We start from the raw sequence: 24190 nt of genomic DNA, 5'->3' as shown, positions 1-24190 counted from the left end.
GGGTCTCTTCAGTCTGGAGAAGAGGAGACTCAGAGGGGATCTGTTGGTGACATACAGGTATGTGAGGGGATGTCACATGGAGATGGGTAGAGACCTGTTCTCCCCTGCAGAGGAAGGCAGAACGCACTCCAACGGAGCAAAGCTCAGGGAGCCAAGGTTTTGTTTGGATGCCAGGAAGCACTTCCTGACAGTCATGACCCCAAGGGTGTGGGATGGGCTTCCACGAGAAGTCGTTGAGGCCCCATCAGTGCAGGTGTTCAAGGATAGGCTGGACGTCCACATGGTGAGCATGTCGTGACCGGAACCGGCTGGTGCTGAAGGTCAGACTAGATGGCCCGGGAGACCCCTTTTGACTCGCTCTGTTTTCTATGTTTCTAAGTTACTTGCTATTTACTCAAGGCCGTTGATACCAATGTGGTAATCAAGTGAGAAGCTACCTAATCCTGCTTGTGTCAAACTCCATCATCTCCAACAATCCTCCAGCGTTAATAATGGTCTGCTTACAAATCAAGGGAGCTACACATGGACAAGTTTTGTTTTTCCCATTAGGTGGATGCTGAAAACCACCCTAGGCTACAAGTGACCTAGTTAAAGGGCCACAATGCCACTTCACCCATCCCTCTCTCCCCCTCTCTCCCTTCTAGCAAACCAGAAGACAGTCTGTGAGCATGAATGCCCAAGATAGCGTACTGAGACAGACTCAAGACAGCCACCATTCCTTGTTTTCTCAAGGTGGTCCAAGGTTGCCCCATGGTCCATCTTGACCTAACAGTAGACTCCTAAGAAAAATATTAGGCTTGTTATAAAGGGAATTCAATTTATTTTCATGTCAGAGCAGAGTTATTCCATTAAGTTCTTTTGTCTGCCACCGGGGTGGTGTTTGCAGCTGAAACCGCTAACATTCATTGTCTTCTTCTCCCTCATTTTCCTTTTCCCTTTTGACTAACCCCCCTTCAATATATAGCTCTGAGCAGTGATGATGTAAGGTGAAGAAAAATCATATCCTTCAGGCCATAAAAATTAATTTTGTATGTCCTTCTCTCCTTTCCTCTGTTGCTATTTTCCATTGCCCAATCAATTTGAATCAAGCTTGCTGGCTCGGCTCATAAACAGTGATTTCTTTCATAACTGTGGTGTTATAAAGTTAGATCTAACCATAGTCCTTGCCTCATGTCTGCACAGCTGCAGCTCACTACCCTCTTACTCCGGCGTTGATTTTTTGTTCCTCCTTGGAAGAGGGTGGAGGTGGAACACAGCACATTTTCATCTATAATTAAATATGGCAGTATTAAAAATCACGTGCGTTGGTCTGGGAAACTTTAAACTGTAAGCAGGGAAACCAATGGGTTACTTCCCCTTATTTAAATCTACTTATAGATTTATAGCCCACTTCTGGGAAAAAGCCCTTCCGGGGGAGATTACAACTTAATGGGAATATAAAATGCGTAATTCAAACCCTGTGTGTGTGTGTGTGTGTGTGTGTGTGTGTGTGTAATCAAATAGCACCAAGTAACATTTTAGTTCAAAATAACACACACACAGACACACAGACACACAGACACACACACACACAGAGAGAGAGAGAGAGAGAGAGAGAGAGAGAGAGAGAGAGAGAGAGAGAGAGAGAGAGGCTGACCATTTATATTAACCAATGCCAATCCAGATCAACCAAATTGCCTAAAGAAGAGACCATATGAATTTGCCAGGGAAAGCCACCAAAGATTTGGGGCCACCACAGGAAAGCTCTTACCCCTAGTATCTGACAATATGACAGTCGTATGTTGAGTCATCAATAGTCAATGCAGCCTTCAAAGCTCAAGCAGGCTCATACAGGTTCTGAAGCCTTTCTGATAACTGGATCCCAAACAATTTAGGGTCTTAAAATGACTAATGACTGCGCCATAAATTGGGCCCATAAACTATGAGACAGCCAATGTGGCTGGCAAAAAATAGGTGTTGCATGATCCCAATGCCGGACTCCTAGATATTGTGGCAGCCACGTCTGTATAGCCTGTATCTCTTTGTCAGGCAACCTTTGCTCCACCATTTCTTCACTGACAGAGTGGGATTGCCCTCCCCAGCTATGCTGAGAACAGTTTGCAAAATTTGTAAGAGATTCTGCAATTTACACTTCATTGGCACATAACTTTCAGTGTGTTTTACATAACTTGGTACACAGCCTATGAGCAGTTCACCAGCATGCACAAGCATGAAATTTCCCACACAGCAGGGATCAGAAATGCATAAAACTGGGTATTGCGAGGGGATAGGGGGTGTGCACATGCACATGCATGTTTTTAAGTTGTGCGTATGTTAGTGCAGTTTCCAACATTTGTGAGCAGGATTCCAGAAAGTAAAAGAGCAATGTGCAGACTGGCAGACCCACATGGGTTGGGGAAATCCAGTCTGCTATAGAACCTATAGGCTGGTTCAGAGACATCCAAACTTTGTTCAATCTATGACAAATTTTTCTGACAATCCAAGCTAAACTTTATGTTACAGTAAAATTAAACACAAGTTGGAAAATATGGAGCAGAAATGGAAGGAGCAATGGGCAAGGAAAAGACACTCTCCAGTGACGTATGGCATATTTGTAGTGAGATTATGGAATTCACTGCCATGGGAAGTGGTGATGGCCACCAGTTCTGATGGCTTTAAAAAGGAGACTGGACAGATTCATGGAGGAAGAGGAGGCTCTCAGTGGCTACCAGCCTTGCTGGCTGTGTGCTCCCTCCTTCACCAGAGGTGGCCTACCTGCATACACCAGATGCTGAGGAGCTTGGGCAGGTGGGGTCTTTTCCCCACCCTGCTCAAGGGATCCTGTGGGCAGCTGGTTTGTCACCCTGTGTATGGAGTGCTGACTAGATGGACCTTTGGTCTGATCCAGCAGGGCTCTTCTCATGTTCTTATGTTCTTGTTTTTCTGTCAAGACATTATTAAGCTTGTGAGATATAATAAAAATATTATTTCCTAGAAACCTATGACTAACTAGGCTCAATAGGATGTTCTCTGGTAAGGAATTTGGGTTGGTTGGAGGGTGTATTTAAAGTTTGAAATGCATGCCTTCCCATATACAACTTCCTTCATATGTGACGGAAATACCAGATGGAGCAACACTACTGGAGAACATTGGGCAGTATCTCAGTAATGAGAACATGCAATTCTGTAATGATATAATCCCCTGAAATAATTATATACCTCATATTTTTATGACCCCTCTTAATGAAATGTTGATTTCTACAGGAGTCATATTTGCATGGTGCTGAAACAATTCTCCATCTCTCTCATCTAAGAAAGGGCTGTTAATAGGTCCTGATTTGTCAGAAGACGAGAAATTAACTCAGGTAATTCATAGAAAGACCTGAATCTCACCAGTTTCTCAGTACCGTCAACATATGCTTTGTTTTTGTTTTGCTTTTTGCATATTATTGGAATCAGCTTTGTTGCTAAAGAAGGGTTGAGTCATTGTAATTTATATTTTACATTCTCATTTGTTAGTGCTGACAAAATAATTTTAAATTACCATTTTAAATAATTTTAACTTTAAAGCTATATAAGATGTTGACCAAAATGTTCTAAGAATTCAACATGTGCATTGCGGTAGTTCAGTCAACCCTCTTTGAACCTGCTGGGAATTGAAGGACCGTTTTAAGCACTGCAGGGTTTCCTTGTCAGTTAACCTAGGACCACACTTTGAAGGGATCTAATTACTTGCTTCTTGGAGTATTATGGCATGTAGCTGAGCCTTGCCTTGAGTCTAAAATAGGCATATGTAGTCTCCAACATTCAGACAAGGGAGATTTCTCTTTTTAACCCCTGCATGTGGAAGAAGGGGAAACTGGGAAGGACAAATTACTACTACTATTACTACTACATTACATTACATTACATTGCAAATGTCTGAGGAAGTTTTAGCCTTCCTCAGTGTACAGTCCTCTGTATCTGGACTGAGGTCACACACACACACACACACCCTAAAGTAGGAATTTCAGAAATTCTTGATGGATTCAAATAAGTACAGATATCTATCAATCCAACTGCATGCACTGCTGAAGACCAGTATTTTCCAAATTGCATGGACCTATAGACTTAAAAAAAAAACTTTCTGGAATGGTATTCAATTTCAATGATATAGTATGTGGGAAAAAAATGAAAATGCTGAGCAAAATGTATTTTTCTCATAAGTTAAAGTGTGAAAAAAATGGTTGCTTTGGGTAGGAGGCCATTTGTGCATATTGAAAGATTTGTGCAAATGTGTATTAACAAATCCACATTAGCACATTTGTGTACTTGCAAGTTAACACAAGTTGAATGAAATTCTCCCCTTGAAACTCAGTTCTGTCAATGAGTGGATGACAAACAAAAGATGCCCAGCTGTTTGCAAAACACAAGCAGAATGGCTTCTACAAAAGCTGTGCATCCTTTCTCCAGAATGGTGCTAAAGGCTCAACACGCCACTCAATAATTAACATCACATGCCGTTTAACCACAATACCAGTTGTGAATGGCTTCTGATGCTGAAATTCTAAAGCTGGTGGGGAAGAGACAGGAATACACACTTTTCACGTTGTATATTTTTCATGTGCCAATTTGTAACAGCACTTGAAATCTAGCCAGACGGCAACCCTCTGACTCTGCTACTGTATAAATGTCACTGTAACACCAACAATACATGGAATCTGCCTTGTACGGGGCCAGACTATTGGCCTGTCTCACCCAATGTTGCCTAGACTGTCAGGAGAAGTTCTGTAGCAAACACGGAGTCTTTTCCAGACCTGCTCAAAGGCACCATAGATAGAATCTATATGGAAAGCATGTGTTTTAACCCAAAGCACTAAGAGCATTCCCTCAATCAGCCCTAGCTAGCCAGGTCTTGCATGTAGTGTTTTGAGCTTAAATCAGGCATGAGTTAAACTGTTTAAATGAAAATTAGAGATCAAACTAACTTAGGTGGCTGGTCTCAGAATACGTGGTCATGCTGTCCAGTACTGATGGGGCTGAGAGGGCATTCATGCACACACAGAAGAGCATATATTTCTACTTCCTCATGGCTGCATCATATCTAACTGGAAGAGATGGCTGCACAGGAAAGTAGCTGGGCTTGCATAAGGAAACATCAAGGAAGATACATAACAGATACACCAAGAGGAAGCATCTTGGGCCTGATGAGGAGAAACCTGACAATCCATTTATTTGCAATATTTACATGGTACTTTATAACAGGGTGGTGGTGGCGGTGATAGCAAGGATGATGTAATAACAGCCAATCCAATTTTTGAAAATCAGACTGACAGCGCTTTGGGACAGTGATGTATTTTGATGCTGTTCTGTAAAGTGTCACATATATTTCACTTTCCCTAATAAATTCTTTTAAAAAAAAATGTATTTCAGAACACAGGTTGCATCCAATATTGGTCCTTAGAGTAGATCCACTGAAATAAATGGTATTTAAATTAGACTAATATTGGATACCACCCATTAAATGAACACCACTGGTTTCATATTCTGATTCCTAAGCAGATATTAAACCAATTTCCTGGTTTGGATGCTATGTTTAAGCATACTTGCTTAAGTCAGGAGGGCGATGGAGGGTGAAGTTTTGGTGCTTGGCTATAAGGTGTATTCTTGGCCCAGTTAACCACTTTTTAGGCAACTGAGGTGGTTACATCTGACCCAAACCTTGGACAGGGCTTAAGGTATCTGCCTTCATCAATAGAACTGCAATATCTCCATTGTCAATAGAGGGTTGGAATGTCATAGCTGGCGCTATCTACTTGGGTGTGCAGCCATTGCTGGGAATTAGACCCTCCCCTGTCTCTGCAAAACTTTAAATAATCAGTGGGCATTTTTCTGGAAAGAGGAGAATAGAATAGAGTCATTATTCAGTTTTGCTGCTTAAGGAGATTTTTCTCTGGGGTTGACAGTGGAAGATGCCTTCCTGCCAAGAAATGTTCCATCATCAACAAAAAAATGTATCATTTATAATAGGCAATCAAATTAATCCATTTAGAAGCAAAGTGCCACTTTAATTTCTAGCTCTCTGGGCCAATGTTGTACTTAGAAAATAGCTCAAACCGTGTGTGTGTGTGTGTGTGTGTGTGTGTGTTTGTGAGAATAAGGGGGATGGAAAAATTCACTAAGTTGCAAGCAGAGCTATAAATCGGAGGCACAGATCCTTCAGATTAAGAGAAAATGCTGTTATGATCATCGTGGGGAATTGATATCACAGCATGACATGCCTGTCCATGAATATATTGAGTCTGCAGCATATTCCTTTGGGGAATCACATTGCTGATTGAATTAAAGCAGCACAACAACAACTGGTTATGTCTAGCAGTCTGCTTGGAAAAAGTCAGAGGGCAGAGCCTACTTCCTGCTGAATTTAAAAAATAGTTAAAGGTGTACACGAAGGCTACCCATATTCTGCTCCCAAGAAAGATGGGCCTTGTGCAATCTGCCCAAGTTACCACACGAGCATGATCAAGAACTAGATAGCAGCTGAAGCCACACTTTCTAGATAGCAGAGCCCTTATTCAGAGAATCCACAGTGCATTTCTTTGATTTCTTTGATTTTGCAAGTGTGTGGGCTTGCAAACTGCAGAGCAGTCCCTTTTCCTGACTTCTGCTCCTTCTCAGTGATGTCATGCAATGGCATTAAACACAAAGTCAAAGTAATCTTTCCATATAATTAAACTGTATGTGATAACCTTCTTTACTCCACTGTAAGCATGCACAGACATAGTTCAGATGGTGCAATCAAATGTCTCCCATTCTTATATGTGTTCCAAAATTCTATTCCCCTTCCATGGGTGTTTTAAAAGAGAAGATTCCACCATGGAGATTTCCCCCCAGATGCACCCAACTGCTTAAATTCTACCCTATGCGTATTATAAGATGGGATCTCAATGGACATTTCTCCTTTTTGAAATCCATGCTTTGCCAGGTGTTTGCAGAATTCTGGGATAAAAACTTGTGGGGTAAGTTTTAAACCTTCCTTTATGTTCCACAGTCGTGATTCAGGGTTGGGTGGTGTGCACTGTTGCTGCAGAAAATAAATCTATGATACCTATCTTCAATAAGCATAATTAGATGAACATTTATCCCTCCTGCTAACCCCTAATTAAAACCAGAAAGCGACTGCTAGGAACAAATGCAGCCCAGAAGCCCTGCCCATCATACCACTGGAGATCCAGCTGCAGAGTGTATAGAAATGGCACCCCCTTTGACCCAGGGAGTGCTTTTAGGCAACATTATCTTTACAGGAAGAGAGTGAGGCATGGATAAAGAATACTTGGTGAGGGAAAAATGCAACCTGGTAGAAATAGAATACGGGGGGGGGGGGTGAAAATTAGCTACAAATAAGGTTGTGTTCAAAGGACCGTTCTTGAAAAAAGGTGGGAGAGATCTAGTGGAGCAGAAAAGAAGCACCCTTGTTTTCCAAATGCCCCACCCAGACAAGAGCAGAATAAATGCCTTTTTGCATCACAAGTCCTGTCTAGTAGAAGTTTCTTCTATTAGCAGCTAGCAAGGGGCACCTGGGAACGGCCTCATGGGGGGAAAAGACATGTCTTAGTGGGAGGGCTGGTGCTTTGCTTACCTGCCCTCAGGTCTCACGCAGTGATGTGTGAAGAATCCACTTTTGGAGTAGGGATCTGTTGGATTTTCTTAGCTCCATACCCCAGACTTCTCTCTGCTTTCTCTCTGCCCTACATCTACCAAACATTCATGATGGCATCCGGCAGAAAGTGAGTCTATTCCATTACAGATGCCCTGGTATAACTAGTGGGATTGGGTTGTACACATGCCACCACGAGAGAGAAGCACACGCAACTGGTGTGCTTTGCGTATGTGTTGCAAATGATGCGCAAGATATCCATACACAGCTGCAACCGACACACATCCAAATTCCATCCCTCAATACTGGTCTGCTCACACACTGTGTGCCCATCAGAGTCCCATGATGTCTGGGCTGCCACCAAATGGCCAAAATGAAAACACCCGTACTGTGAATAAGATCTAAGCACATGATCACAGCAGTTCTTGTGCATGCGAACCCATGCAGGCATCGTGCAGACAACGGGAGAGGAAGTGCTAATGTTAGGCATGCGGGGAGGCTGAGCACATGCCGTGGAGGTGAGCACCATGGCAGGCCGTGGCGGAGACATGCGCATAGTGGTTGTTGTACACCACAGTTCCGCTTGGGTTTTATTTCGCCGTCATGGCAAAAAGGTGTGTGCAGCATATACTAAACAAAACAAGCAAATATTAATGAAACAAAACAGAACAAAACATGAGAACCAGTGAGCCCATCATCATAGCTAAGGTTTATGAATACCATGCATTCTGTTCATTCAAGACAGGGAACCAGCTGGACACTGAGGTTCATCTCCCATGTATTGACTTTCCTGGTCGCAGAGAAACATACAATGATTTGTAATGGATTCCTATATTTGACCGAGAGAGAGAGAGAGAGAGAGAGAGAGAGAGAGAGAGAGAGAGAGAGAGAGAGAGAGGGGGAGGGAGAGTAGGAGGAGGAGATGGAGACAGACAAGACTGCATTTCAGCATTTCTGATGTGACGTATGGCCCACAGGAACTAAAATCACTGGATATTTATCTTGTTTCCTTTATCTGTACTAGTACTAACCTTTTCATATTATTTAACGCTTCGGTATGGACTCATTCTATTATAATCTTCCATTGTTGATTTTTAGGGTATTTTTAGTTTTAATTGCTTGTGAAACTTTCAAAGAAAATGAAATAGACTTTAGAAATGCTTATAAGAAGTTGGTTGGTGTGATATTTCAGTGGACTGGCACGTAAAGCATAAGCACTCATAGCTTGCCATCTCAAGAAGGGGTCTCAAAAAGCCATAATTGTTAAGATTATTAAAAAACAGAAGGAGAGAAGGGGAGTGAGGGAAAGAAAATGTTGATAGAGTATATGGAGTGCTCTGGGAACAGAATTGGCTGTAGCACAATGCATTTATGATGCCAATGAGTTGAAAAGTTCACTGCTTGTTAAATGTAGTCAAAGAGACCAAATCTGCTATTGTCAGCATCTTGATGTACTGACTAAAGTAGCTGCAACAGTGCTGAAGGAAGTGCTATCACCAGTGCATGAGGGAAAGCCCACCAGACTTTTTGGGGTTCTTGCTCATATCTGAGGTTTGGAAAGGCAAGCAGAAGTAAAGTCCATCCTTCTTCTTCTGTGACTTCTGCTCCTAAATGCAACTCAAACTCACAATACCTAGAGGCAGAGCAAAGCATATCTAGAGAACTGAATCCTCTTCCACACATGCAGGGTCATTAAATCCAGAACTGACTGTGCCACATGCGGTTAGCAGGTACTTTGCAGTAAAGACATCCTATACATCACGAACAAATTCATATTCTGGGTTTGGCTCCTAATGCAGCCAAAACAGTTCCACCCATTCAGAAGAGGTAACTATCAACATATCTGGGGGAACAGAACAATTTGTAGAAATATAAGGCAAGAAGGCAATTCATAGAAATACCCCAAATACTCAACAAACAAAGCAAAATGTCCTGTTGGAAACTGAGCCTGTTCAATAGTCATCAAAACACAGGACACAGAATGGAGTATCCTAGATAATGGAATAGCCTTTGGATATTGTCCCCATATCACCAATGGGAGGCAGTTCATCAGACATAATGGTTTGCCTCACAGGAGAGATTGAATTCAAACTGGAAACTTCCTGATGGATCGTTCATGTCTCAGCCACATCCCCACCATGCCAGCTTTCGCAGAATATTTGAGAAGCCCATTGCATATGCATCACTTGGATCATTGACCATGGATCATTGGTAGGAAGCCTCTACCTAGGAGAATATGAATCATGCATTTCAATTCTACAGCTGCCTGTGTTGTGACCAGAGATTATAGTTCAATCCTCCGAGTTAGACAGGTAAGGGTTTTATATTGGGATGCAACCCCACTGCCAGTTTTCAAACCAAGACCTAGAGGAATACTTTGGCAAAACCAATCACTTCAGTCCAAAGCAAGACTCATAAGTAAACCCACTCCACCAAAGCATCTACTACTGCTAAAATTTCCAAACCATATATTTTAATTTGCTTGATGAAGGCCAAATTCATTTCTTTTTCAAATGTTGTTTCCCCCAGAAAGCACTCTAGTAACTCAGCATTTTAAAAATCCTCATTAATGCCACCTCTTCATTTATCAAATGGCTCATCTCCCTCCCCAGAAGCATTTAGGCCTGCAATTGAGCTGCAAAATAATTTTTTCTCTCTTCAGTCAGTATCCACTGGATCTTCTTTTTTATTATTATATATCTTGCTACCTCTTGCCCAGTCACAAATCTCTCAGATGATATGGTTGTTTTTCTAAAACTAATGATCCTGGATCTCACATCATTTTCAACAATTCATCTCAAAAGTACAAATAAGTCAACAGAATTTATTTGCAATTTTTATGCATTGCATATATAATCCCCCCCTCAAAATGGCACCAAATCACCCAGAAACACTCTCTATATGAAGACCACACCCAGTTATTACTGGCTTTGTTGAACAGTATATACACAAGCAAGGAGGTTCTATAAAGTGATGCTTTCCCCATTATTTTTAGAAGTAAATAGTATTTGGCCCTAGGGCAACAGGCATAACCTGTCAGTATTTCTGTATCAGAGATCATAAACCAGTGAGTTCTTTCAGAACACTGGTTCTGGTCTGTCTATTTTAAATCACTTAGTAAAAACTTCAAGTTATTTCAGTGTTTTTTCTAGTGATTGGACAAACCAAATATTTCTGAAAAGATAAAGTCAGGAAACATTAATGTTGCAGTTCAAGAAGGATGTTGATGAACTAGAAAAATGTGCAATTAACTGCCCAAGGGATGATTTTAAAAATCTCCGCAAACAAAATTATACAAAGGCTTGTGCTCTTGTGGAAAGACTACATTGCAAGCAGGTTTCCTTCTCTGAAGTGAATGCTGCGCCCTGCATATAGCTCCTTTCATTTCAGTAAAGGGAGCTGAGATTTGCACGTGAAAAAGGAAAGCCATTTCCTTGACTGAAATGAATGGGGAATCTTCACAAATAGTGTGCAAGCCTGTAGAACATTGGGCTGAAATGCAGCAACTGTAGAAAACAGCAGCCATCACTGCAAGCAGCTTTCAATTGGAGGAGGTGTATCATAAGCAGCCACTCCCAAAGACTATAGCAAACAGGTGGAAGGAAGGAAGGAAGGAAGGAAGGAAGGAAGGAAGGAAGGAAGGAAGGAAAAGACAGATGGGAGTTATCATAATGCAGTGCAAAAGGAACACCTGCTTTTCATGTGGAAGATTCCACATTCAGTCCTCAGTATCTTGACTTGAAAATGTACATAAGAAGTGATGTGGATGACCTCACTGAGGAGAATGATGCTGGAGAATGATTTCCATCAGAACAGACTTCTTTGACCATTAATGGACTATCCTGTGGCTAAGTCTTAGAGATGGAACCTAAGTGTGTTTGGCTCACTTGTAAAGTCACCTAATTTCACATGTTGGAATCAATGCATGAACCATAATCCAGATAGCTTTCATGATTCAACATCTCTCAGTTTTGCAAGGGACTTCGTGTGTGTGTGTGTTAGGAGAAAGTACACACAAGATGTGCATATTAGTGAAAATGAGATACTCAAAATGCATTATATTAGGCAAATGGTACAATAGGTTGAATTGCATATGAAAATGCATACAAATTCTCACTCAAAATCTTAAAAGAAAGTTATAATTTGGAATGAACCAGACATTAGGCTGGAAAAAAAGAAGAGATAAACCAAAATGAAGCTATTTATCTATTCCTATCTCAGTCATTGGAACTGGGGTGGAATAGAGAATGCTGGCTCCAGGTTTTTGAAGGCCCTTGGGCAAGACATTCCCAACAGGACTCCTTTTCTGGTTGTGGCTGGCACCAGCTGCTCTGACTCCTTCTCATCACTGCTGCCATATGCCTGCTTGAGAGTCAGAGAGCCCATGCGCAAGGAAGCAACATCTACTTGTCCTCCTCCTTACCCCCAGGATGGGGATCAGAGACAGGGGCAGGTGAAGAAGCAGGCTGCAGTGCTGAAAAGGAGCTCCGGCTCAAAGGGGATCTTCTTCGTGAACCCCTGCTGGAGTGTGAGCCCGCTCCAGGTGCCCGGCTATGCCAACCTGGGCACTGGCCCTGAAAATGCATCAGCTCCGTCTACAACCTATACAAAGAACTACATCTGGTATACGAAAGTCATAAGCCAAATAATTTGACTTCAGTGAGGCATAAAGTTCCCATATAGCAGCCCATTCATTTCCTCGCCTCCTGTTGTCCCAATCAAGTTCTTATTCTTCCAGTATATCATACATTTGTTTTCATTTTAGAACCACCCCCCTTTTGTCATGAAATCCAAAAACAAACAAAGAACAAAAAAAGCTGTCCTCCCCCACCCCAGCATGCAACACACACACACACACACACACACACACACACACACACACACACTTATTTGTAATGTCAAGTGCACTGCTTGCCTGGGCATCATCACACTAGCCTTTTTCGGGGAATAGCTTTTTATTTCCCTTTACTGCTAAGGCAGCCGAGCATTACCAAAGCAGGCCGATCAGGCCAGCCAGACAGAGGGCTTCCTCATTGCTTCTCCGAGAATGTTAATTTGCTTCACTGCGTATCTCTATTCTATGGGGCTCCCTTGTCCACTTTCATATGCTTCACTGCCAGAGCCGCTGGTCACATTCACTAGGACCGCTCCTACATCCAACCTCTCCTCGACAGGCAAAAATAAAATGAAATAAATGCTGGGAGGGTTTTTTTTTTGGGGGGGGGTACTGAATGAATCTATCATGGAACCAACACCTCAGCAAGTCAAAAGTATCTAGTACCAAAAGGGAAGAATTCATGCAAATTGGTTGAAATTTCCCCATATTTTAAGTGACAGGATGCTAAATGATTGAATTACCATGCTTAGAAACCCAGCCTAATTGGGATTCAAGGCATATGCTGACAGCTACAAGGTGGATGAGCAGGAGAATGCCTTTTCTTCTTCCACCTCCCCCACCAAGTTCCCTCCTCCCACGTGGCAAGTAGTTCAATGCCAAAGAAAAGGTTTGCTGAGGCAACGGAGGAGCTGCGCCTGAATGAAAGGGAGGTTACTGACACTCACACTTTTTGGTGCAGCCCACAAGCAGAAATCTCCCCAACTCCCATCTTCTACAAGTTTGAGGCCTACCTCATACAGGGCGTGGAGAAAATACCTAGTTATGTTTGAAATTGGAATGGAGACAGAGAAAATGCGAACAGGTTCATGTGAGAAGTATTCTTATATTTCTCTCTGCTTTTGTAGTGGGATTCAGCATCCCATTTTTCAATGTTTGCCTTCTTCTTTAACCCCACCCCCATCATTTCATATCCCTTCTCTTCTCAGAAATATGAATAAAAAAGAGATGCATATTTCAGGAAAAGGGTTACTATTCACCTTAAGAAGTTCATAGTGCTGAATGCCATTCACTCCAATGTCAGGATCAATAGCAGATGGGACAGAATACCGTGAATTGATGGCTGTGTTCTCAGGGATGGAGATATTAATGACTGTCGATGGAAAAAGAGGGGCATTGTCATTTATATCCTCAATCAGGAACCTAATCTTGACTAGCCTGAAAACTTCATCAGGTAGGACAGCAACTTCCACCTCATAAAAACAACGATTCTCACTAAAAATGCCAGAACAAAGCTTTTCCCGATCAATGCGGTTGGCAGTGGTGAATATTTCTCCAGTATTCTCCTCCACACGGACCAGAGGCACATCCCCGGTCTTGTACACAAGCTTGAACTGGAGTGGTGATGAAAGAGGTACATCGGGATCCAGAGTCAAGTTGAGGTCTTTAAGCAAATTGCCAATTAAGACATTTTCTGGCAGCTCCTCCCGCACTGTATAATTCTTCTCCTGAGCACCAGACTGGAACACGATGCAGACTAGTAAGACTGCCAAGAGGTAGGTCCCAGAAAGCAAGTCCATCTCCAAAATGGCTAAGTTGTCCAACCAAACACCAGGAAGATCTAGAAGAAGAGAAGAAAAAAGAGCACATTAAATAGGAGTCTTAAAATGCCAGGACCCACCTACCCCTCAATCAATCAATCAATCAATATTAAAGGATTCCCTAACCACCACCACTTTACAGGAAAGTTGAACATTTTACAGTTGTGCAGGGAAAGCTGATAAATTCTTATTTTTTACAATATTGACACGTAAAACTCTACAGGACTATACTGCTCATAACATTTCTTGGAGTCGAGTTTTGGTGAGCTTGGGCTGTTGGCACAGTTTACAAGCTACCTAGTTTCATGGGCTTTCTTAGGACTGTGGGTGATTATTAATCATGCCAACAACCACCTCTACTGGGTTTGAACAACATGACAACCCACAAGCAGGGGCCTGTGGTTCAGAACAGGCACCTAGGGGTTCTTGGGAGATACTAGAAGTGGCAGTTTAATTACGCTGCAGAGCTGAAAATGATGGTGTGAACCAGGTCATGCAATTACCACTTTCCTGCAGGGGATGTGTTTGGGCACATAACTGGTTGCAATAGTCTCTCCCTCCATGCACAGGGACCTTCTTTCCCACCTTCTGCCTTGAAATCTGTGGCCTGGCTGCTACTCAAGCCATCCCAGGCTATTTGCTCTGCATTTCTAGAATGCTTCTGCCCAGTTGTAGCTCACCATGACTGGAATTACATGCCTTAATCTGTAAAGGTGGTGGTGATGGTGGGGAATGATCCCTTACGTCTGCCATGCCCAGCCCCAGATATCCTAATTCCTAAGGCAAGGGACAAAATGTTGCCCTCCTATTCCATGAAAGGACAGGAATTTCAGGTGTTTTTATGACACCAGAAAAGGATAGCGTCCTCCGGGTCAAGCAGGACAGGTCATGTGACTCACAACCTTCTCAAACACCTTGTTGCCACCTCCTAGGATATGGTACTGGAGATGGCAATCACATTCTATCTACTATTTGGTTGCACTAGGTGTGTTTGCTTGGCTTAAGCCAACATAAACAGCTCTAGGAGTCTGTAAGGTAGACCAAAGATTCTTACTTAGGAGATTTCTCTTACAACAGGCTGTTCAAGGCAAAACGCAAAACCCAGCCTCCAAAGATGGCCCCTGGGCAATGATTGGCTCTCTGCAACCCCCACCTTTCTTTTGACACGTTTGTGCACTTTTGAACTTCTTCTCCACAAAGCAACTGCTGCCGCCACTCTCCCTCTTAATTTGTATCCCTCTTTGGAGAAAGCAAAGCTGTTCCACGCTTCTTAAAAGCACAGATCATTCTGCCTGTTTTCTCATATGAGAACTCAGACTGTCAGTGCAAGCTACTCAGAGTGACAACCATCTGGCAGAACTCAACCAAGATTGGATGGAATGCCTTTGAAAGTAATAGATGGAAGTTCTGAAGGACATAACAAACTGTAAGAGGGTTTTTTGTCAAAAGAATTGCCTTTGGCCTCATTGCAAAGGAAATGCCTTTACAGGCATGCTCGGGAGTCTTGTGGAGACTGCAAAAAGTTTGTCATGCCAGAGATTGATGTCACAAACTCCTTCCCTACCTTACTTGCTCTTAATCTTGGAAGCCTTTATTATCCACATCAGATACCTGGAGCTAAAAACTACTACAGCATACCTTGGACACTTGCCCAAGGGCTCAAGGAGCTTTTTGCCACAAAGGCTTTACATCTACTCCATCCATGCACACAGATTTCAACGTATCAGGTGACAGTTGCTATTCCTTTTCTGTTAATTACATTTTGGAAGCCTGATGCATAACATGCTTCTTAATTACTCTCTCTCTCTGTCATACACACACACCAGTCGTATCCAGTTAAAGACATATTCGTTGGATAGTCCACTAACCTAAATTTTCAAAGTGGTAAAACAATAGTGAAGCCAGAAACAAATTATGGACTGGATTCAGATGTCATCATACTGAGATCAGGTCTATTGAAATCAAAGGAGCAAAATTAGTTATGACTAACTCAAGCCCCATTTCTTTTGGTGGATATACTCTAAGTATAACTAGGTCTAAATACAAGCTTGCATCTTCAGAAAGATATGCATCATCCAGGTTGGATGAAAATGGGGGGGGGGTATCTTGGTGATTTTCAGGGAGGAGATTCCCATTCAACTGCAATCAGCTGTTGACTTTCCTCTTCCCTCCATCTCCACTCCAGAATGCACTACTCCAAGGGGGCTTTGGGCCAGGGAGAAAAGTCAAAATCCTAAAGAAACCTATGTGGGAGAAGAGAAATGCTTTAGAAAAAGAGGCATTCCCACTTCCCTTCCACCTGCCCACCCCAATACAGCAGAGAGAAAGCATAGCAATTTCTCAGTTCAAATTTAATAAGGTAGGCATAAGCGAGATGGCTACGTTGCAGAGGATAGTGGAAAACTGCCGGTTGACATGAGTGGCGGATTGTGTTAAATGCATTTGACCTCCGGGCTTCAATGCATTTCTCGATTCATGTTTGTAATTCCACTTTTTTTTCTTTTTTGGAAGAATTTACATAAGATCTAGGGAGCTGTTATATAGAATAAATGGAGCAATTACAAAAGTCCAACTAACTCTTGTCTAAACATTGCTTCTAAGAATGCACATACATGTTTATCCTTTCTGTTGCCTCCGATTTCCCAACACAAATCTTCATTTAGCATTACCCATTCAGCACTGTATGGAGCATACTGCCCTTTTTGTTTGTGTCTTAAATCCACCAAGATATAAAATGTGAACAGGCTTAAAATATTCAACCAAAGGAAACAGCCATTTCTTGATGTGAAGCGTTAGCATCTTAAGTGTCAGAACTGTGCTGACAATGTTCCTATTAGTATGTGTATTGTATTAGTCTTCCAGTCTGGCTATATAATATGCAAGTTATCAGATGTACTCACCCAAAAATATTAATCTCGTCTAAAATAGGCTGCCTTGGTTTTAGCAGCAATAGCTGGCCAGGCATGGTAGCTGATCCTGCTTCGAAGGGCCCATCCATACCAAACTCTAAGGCTTTTCACTCGGCACGGTTGCCACCTTTCCCTTGGAAAGCTGCCCCAACAGAAGAAGGCAGCTAGCGCAACTTTTCAGAAAGCTTGTAAGATCCAGAGCTGGCTCTGAAACAAATTGGACCCTACAGTTCTCCAGTTTGCATAAGGCTGGCTTTGAGGAAGGAGCCCTTCAGGCCAACACCTGTTGCTGAACAGTTGTAAGCAAATGGATGGGGTGAGGGCAGTGAGTACTTCTCTGGAGACCCTAGTCATAGTTCCCTGTGTCACTGCAGCCTGAGCTCCTTTTTATTGACCCAGCTGCATGCATCCCAAGGGACATGTGCAGCAGTCACCCAGAGCTCCAGGAAACCTCCTGGTTTCCCTCCAAGGGAATTCTTGACATGGGGATGCTGACATGACGGCAGGTAGTTCCTTGTGCAGAAGTCCTAGGGTGGCAGTCCCATATCTGAAGGGCTTCCAGAAGACTAGCCTGTGTTAGAAAGGGCCTCTATCCTTGAAGATCTGACTAGCCCAAGTCTAGCTGAGAGAGAAAGGAAAGGGTCTCAAAGTTGCCCATTAACAGCATTCCAGAAGATTGTGGAGGAAGACACACACATCACCTCTTAGCCATGCTATGGTGAGATGCAGTATATTTCTACTTAAATTATAACAGGCATTTCTATTTTTATCTATAATGTGCAAATCATACGAAATTTGGTGTCATCTTTTGTCCTCTTTTTATTATGCATTTCCTCCTATTTTAGCGATTCAGAAAAGGTGACTCTACCTATTAAAAAGTGAGGCACATTTCACATATAAATTCTAACCAAATGATAAAACTGGAGCTAAAGCAAGGTTTCAGCCGTAGCTCTGCTTCCTTAACAGTTAAACTCTATCAGGATCCAAATAACTAACCTGAGAGAAAATAGGGAATAGCATTTAATTTAATAGCATCATCATTTTAATTGTTAAAACATATGATCCGGCCAGGGCAACTTCTTCTTCCTTCTCTTTTCTCCTCCTATATTTTTATTTACTTATTTTATACTGATAATTTTAATTTTATATTTGTAACTCAGTGTATTTTTTGTATTTTTGTATTTAATGGTAATTTATTATGTTCTATTGTATTTCAATGTACTTTATTGTGTTGTAAGCCGCCCCGAGGTTTCGGCAAGGGGTGGCATAGAAATGTTTAATAATAATAATAATAATAATAATAATAATAATAATAATAATTTAAGGGAATAGCATTAAAGCAAAATCTGCTAATTCACCTTCCTCCCCAATTCCCCACTTCCCACCAACAATGCTTCATCACTTCCGTGCCCTCACAACTTTGTTCTCCCTAAGTGTCACTGGTGCTTTAGAAGCACACAACAAGACATCACATATCCCTCTGCCCTTGTAAGCCTAGTACCACCTACAAGTTGTGCAGGTCTTGTGTAGCTGATCCTCACAACACTAAATCAAGTTTTAGCAGATGTACCAATGCAGCCACAGAAAACCAGGCTGGGTAAAATGCACTGTGGTCTGTTGTAAGCACTCTTCTATGTGGCTGCTATGAGGTTGAATAGACTGATGGCTGCAGAACACTTTGCATGTTAAATCACTGCAATAGATTTATGTTTGCCACGTGCACAAAATAAATACGCGCTTCCTCCCAGAAACATTGCAAGACAGAATTAAACATAGGATAAAATGCACTGGCTTTTTAATCCCCCTTGAAAGCTGGGCTATGTGCATACACCATTGCCTCCCATCATTTTACAGAATTATATTGCAAATAGCAAATGCTAAAAGAAAAAAAAAGAAAGGGGAAAAGCAAAAGCAGCAGCAGCAATAAAGAGTTACAAATCGAGGGTCTCCAGAATAGGCTTCCATTTGCTTCTTTGCCGGTTTACCCTGGCTGCCCAACATGTGAGCATGGGGATTACAAAACTTACTCAGGTCTCTCCCTCCTGCATTTTACAGTCTCTGTACTCAGCCTACTCGTGAACCCAGAAGCATAACAAAAAAAACCACACAAATCCCCGGACAGCAATTATGATGCTAAACTATATTGCAACATTCCGAGAACACAACCAGCCAAACACTCATGTTTTCAATCTCACATGTATCATGCGGCTAGACTGAGATGACGCAATGGGTGGCCCTGTGCACAACCTCTCCTTGCCAGGCCAAAGTGCCTTCAATGGCTAGGCTACAAGCAATGGATGCCCGGATCGATTCATCTAATTTGGGAGCCTCTCTTGCCTCCTCGTAGGGAGGATACTACTGACCTACTTTATGTGCAATATTATGTGCAGTTCATCTTTGACAATGCATGTCAGGCATTTCAGATGCTCAAACGTTCGGTATAACCATTAACAAACATTATGAAATAAATGTAAAAAAACCGTTAAATACGAGGTGTGTCCAGAAAGTAATGAGAACGAGGTCCCTACGCTCAAGAAGGGCTCTGTGAAGGTCACTTGGGGTGGGGTGCCAGCTATTTAATTTATTGTTGTAAGCCGCCCCGAGGCTTCGGCGAATGGGGCGGCATAAAAATGTTTTAATTAATAAATAAATAAATAAATAAATAACACTCATCAGTTGCATACCATCCCTGTCGGAGTTGAGACATTCTTTTTGTATTCTTTTCGGAGTCAGACGAAAACCTTTTAATTTTCCCAATATTTTAACAGTAAATTTGCTTTATCTTTGATTTTATTATTTTTATTGGATGCAGTGTGTTGTGTGTTGTTTGTTGCATATGGTTGCTTTGTTTTTTTGTAAGCCGTCCGGAGACTTTAGTATTGGACAGCATATAAAAATTTAAATAAATATATTTTGTGAGTTTCAAACAGAGGTACATGATAGAATTTTGCGTGAAATTGGGTAAAAGTGCATCAGAAACTTTGGAAATGGTGAGAAAAGCTTATGGTGAAGCCGCGCTGTCATCTGCGCAATTGTACCAAAGCCACAAGGCCTTCAAGGAAGGATGAGAAGGTGTTGAAGATGAACAATGATGAGGGTGCCCCTCTTCATCAAAAAAGGAACTGAATGTGGATGCAGTGAAGTCTGTTCAGGACAACACACCAAGTCACAATGCTTTTGCTGACAGAGCCTTTGGCTGCAAAACACATCACGGTGCTCCCCCATCCACCCTACAGCCCTGACTTGGCTCCTTGCGACTCTTTCATACTCCAAAAGATGAAGAATGCTCTGAAAGGACACCATTTTGGTAGTGTGAATAACATCCGAAGAGCCACTATGCAGGCTCTGAACATCATCCCACTTGAAGACTTCCTGGGATGCTGTGAAGAATGGAAAAATCACTGGGAGCATTGTGTACACTCACAAGGGGCATACTTTGAAGGAGACAATGTTCAATTCTTAAATTTTTCAATAAAAGTATTTTTTTAAAAACTCATTCTCATTACTTTCTGGACACACCTGTTATAACTGTAAGTGGTTTATTTCTTTGTCTTTCGTATCAGTGTTGTTTGATTTATACTCTTTGTGAGAAAAATTATGGAAAAACTTTTACAACTTTAAGAAGCTTTAATTTAATTAACTTCCATTCTCCTAACTTGGTAGAAAAATCCAGGTTTGGGGATGTCTCTGATTTGCTTTTCCTTTAAAACCTTTAAAGCTAATCCTAGTTAATATGACTGAATAGTCCTAGGGAGGGATGGGGAGAAATTAACTTTTCCATAATCAAACATATTTAGCAAAAGCTGATCAAAAACATATCTAAATATTCCCTACATTATACTAAAAGGCAGGATGGAGGAGAAATTGTTCCGGGTCCTGCTCCAGGAGCCCTCCTTGAAGGAGATTAGGAGGGAGAGTGCCCAGAGGAGGGCCTTCTCTGTGGTGGCACCCCGAATATGCTCCCCAGAGAGGTTTGCCTGGCGCTGACGTTATATTCTTTTTGTTGTCAGGCAAAACCCTTTTTATTTTCCCATTATTTCAATGTTTAATTGATTGGGGCTTTAGTATATTAATGGTCAGATGCTGTAGGGTTTGTTTTATTCTACTTATTTACTGTAAGCTGCCCCAAGATATTCTGTAGGGGATGGGATAGAAAAGCTTTTAATAAATAAATAAGAATAATTTCAGTATAGAGAATTAAAACATGCATACATGCATGCACAGACACTCCCATCCGATATGGGTAGAATGTATCTTTGTGATGCCTGATAGACTGTCTTAATGTTGACTTATATAATATACTTTGTAAACCTTCAGCACATCTGCCACCTCTTTAATTTTAACAGGGGGAAATTAAAACATGGGTAGGGGGAGTTGGGGTGACAAGTTCATGGGGGGGGAAAGAACATTAAAAATACTTTACAAACTCTGACAAGTTACCAGGGAACCAAAAACGCAATCCGACTCTTGCTACCTAATTTAAATGACAAATAACACTATAATATAGAGCTGCGATCCTAGAGAGCTTGCTTCCAGTAATTATAAACCATAGGCACATGATGCTTGTGATTTGACAGCAGATGAGAGAACAGAAGCACACTTGTGGATTGTATTGTGAAATATTTGCCTGGAAAGCAAGATTTGTTGTGTATCCCTTTGCTTATGCACCTCACATTAGATCCTTGTGTTTTTCTTATACTTTCTTTTTCCCTTCACCTGCCCCATATCTTTGGGAAGATTCAGACCCTTAGTGTACCCCCATCACCAGAAGGGGTAGCCATCATCTGCAGTCAAACTCTATGAAAGGATCTATGACCAATGGATTCCAATTCTCACCTGCCTGTCAAATGCTGCATTGACCTACAGGCACCCCTAGCACAACTTTCCCCATGAATTGTGGTCCTTTCTGGATCTGTTGTCCAGACCTACTCCAGATGATAATAAGGAAAAGATGACGAAATTCAGGCACTATGGACATGTGTCCCTTACTTCCAGGTAAGCATATGTGGTTCACCAACCTTGCAAACAACAACTTGGCTTTTGCTCATAAGCATTTCACTAGGCCATGTCAGCCAATAGTGGTGGGCTTGCAGAATGCAGGTCAAGGTGGCTCCCAAGGATGGTTCAGAGTAGGCACTGCCTCTCACCCTGAAAGACCATTACCATCAACCTCAAGGAAGGAAGGCAGGCGGGCAGCAGGGAAGGTCACAGACCACCTCATAGCCTATTCCAGCTGCTACTTTCCCCAGTGGCCCTGAGAAAGTATGAAATTTGAATAAAGCTTCCTGATACTTTATTGATGTATCTGTAAGTCTCCTGTAACCCACCTTGGAAGATTGTGCATGATTATTTTTGGTATGGACAAAAAAGGCAGGTGATAACTTGAGGATTTGCAACTTGGCAAGCTCACTAAAGTTGTCCATATCCCATCTTCAGGCTCAATCTGACTGAAGTTCTTCTCTAATTGTGAGGTTTCCTCCTTCCCACTTCGGAAAGTTTGTGTATTTCTGCAAATGTATGGATTTGTAGACAAGTATCCACAGTGACAATGTATTGTCCTAATTGTAACGCATGTAATTTTGAGATGGCTTGGCCCTAAATGAGCAAAAAGACCCATTAGCTTGACAAAAGACTTGCTGGAGATGAAAACTGCTAGGAGGGTTTGTTGATATGTAACAAAATAGTTGCTCAAAATTCTGGTGTCTCCTTGGGAACATGGCGATACAGGCTGTCATGATGAGAACATTTGCTTTACATTTTGCCACAGCACCATAGCAAAGTGTCCCATTATGCAAGTTGCCAGCTTTATCTCATCCAGCTTAACACACTTCTGGGTGTGTGGGGCACAGCAGGAAAGAGAGGAAGACCTTGGCAGGTTTTTCACAAACTCTGTTTCCTTTGAATTATTCTTATTTCCAGAATGATTTCCCAGAGGAATCTTTGTGGCAGCTTGTTGAATCTTCTTCTTTGCTCCCCCCACTTTGAACTTTCATTTGCAAATCAACAATGTAATTCATACTCATCTCATAATAATGCTTTGCAGACAGTGTTACAGAATGTGTGAAAGAAGAATGTGCACTTGCTAACCCGGCCCCTGATGTTATCTCCTGGCACAGAAAGCCTTTAGGCCAGGTCATTCATGCCTACATGCTGAAGCATGGACTTATACTGTTGAATCAAAACAAATGTGACCAGTCATGACCTATGCCGCTCTAAAGTATGGGACTTTGCTGACCCCCAATCTACTGCATGTATTGTCTAGGGAGTGCTCTTTTATTACAGCACTGTTTGCCTTGCTGGATGGGAAAAAGTGGCCATCAAGGATATATAACAGTGGAGTTCTATGAACGGGTTCAATTAGGATAGTAAAGAATTCCACTCCCTGAACAGCCATCCAACTGAGCCTTGTTCTACTCAGAAACATCAAGAATGATAACATTCCAGCTGTCTAGTTAACCAGTTGTGCCAGGGTCCTAGCCTGGCGAGAAAAAAAGCACAATGGCTAAGCTGGGGACACACACACAGCCCGAATCACACAGCCCCAGTTGTGGGGTCGGCCTGTCATTTGCGCTGGGATGAAGGGAGTGCCATGGAAACAGCCACACAGGAGGCAGGGAAAAGGGAGAAGTGTTGTCTAGCAACAAGGAGCAGTTTACAAGACATTAAACAAACTGAAAAATGAGCTGGATTCAAGGTATTCGGAAATCCTTGGGCTTGTAAAGAAAAGTAGCCTGATTTGCACAATCAGAGATTCACCCAGTCAGTTTCTTTTTTCCGTCAGTGACCCATCCCTCAAGAGAAAAAGCTAGTGTTCCCAAACCAACTGGTATTCAGTGGCATGCTGAGCCTGGAGGCTTAACATACCCATGGTGACCTATAGACCTCATTTACAGGTTTATATGATACCCCTTCAAAGTCATCTAAGTTTTGAGAGCCTATGAGGGTCAGTGGCTAGGCTGTTGCACTGGGACTCAGGAGACCTGGGTTCTAGTTCCACTTGACCAGTGAGTTCACTGGGCCAGTCACTGACTCACAGCTTAAGCTACTCCCTAGGATTGTCGTAAGGGTACAACGGATATGAGAAGACCATGTCCCGCATCAGTGGGCAATCTGAAATGATGGACATCTACAGATCCTGTCAATGACGGTTCCATAAAGATGAGCAGAAATTAGATTTTCAGATCGTTCAGACTTCCACTCTCAGAATTTCTGAGAATTGGCCATGCTGGCA

General features: G+C 42.1%; 1 protein-coding gene across 1 annotated transcript in view; it reads right to left on the bottom strand.

Moving 5' to 3' along the window:
• Positions 1-14029, bottom strand: part of PCDH11X (protocadherin 11 X-linked) — a 620940-nt gene extending 606911 nt beyond the window's left edge. The window contains exon 1 of the mRNA XM_044427355.1: positions 13490-14029. Coding sequence (XP_044283290.1) covers positions 13490-14029 — 540 coding nt within the window. The remainder of the gene's footprint in view (positions 1-13489) is intronic.
• Between the last annotated feature and the right edge of the window lie 10161 nt (positions 14030-24190).

This window comes from Varanus komodoensis, unplaced genomic scaffold (assembly GCF_004798865.1).
Source record: "Varanus komodoensis strain SLA01 unplaced genomic scaffold, ASM479886v1 scaffold18_3, whole genome shotgun sequence".
NCBI classification, from domain to species: Eukaryota; Metazoa; Chordata; class Lepidosauria; order Squamata; family Varanidae; genus Varanus; species Varanus komodoensis.
The sequence above is the reverse complement of the archived record's forward strand: the minus strand, read 5'-3'. Positions and strand labels throughout refer to the sequence as shown.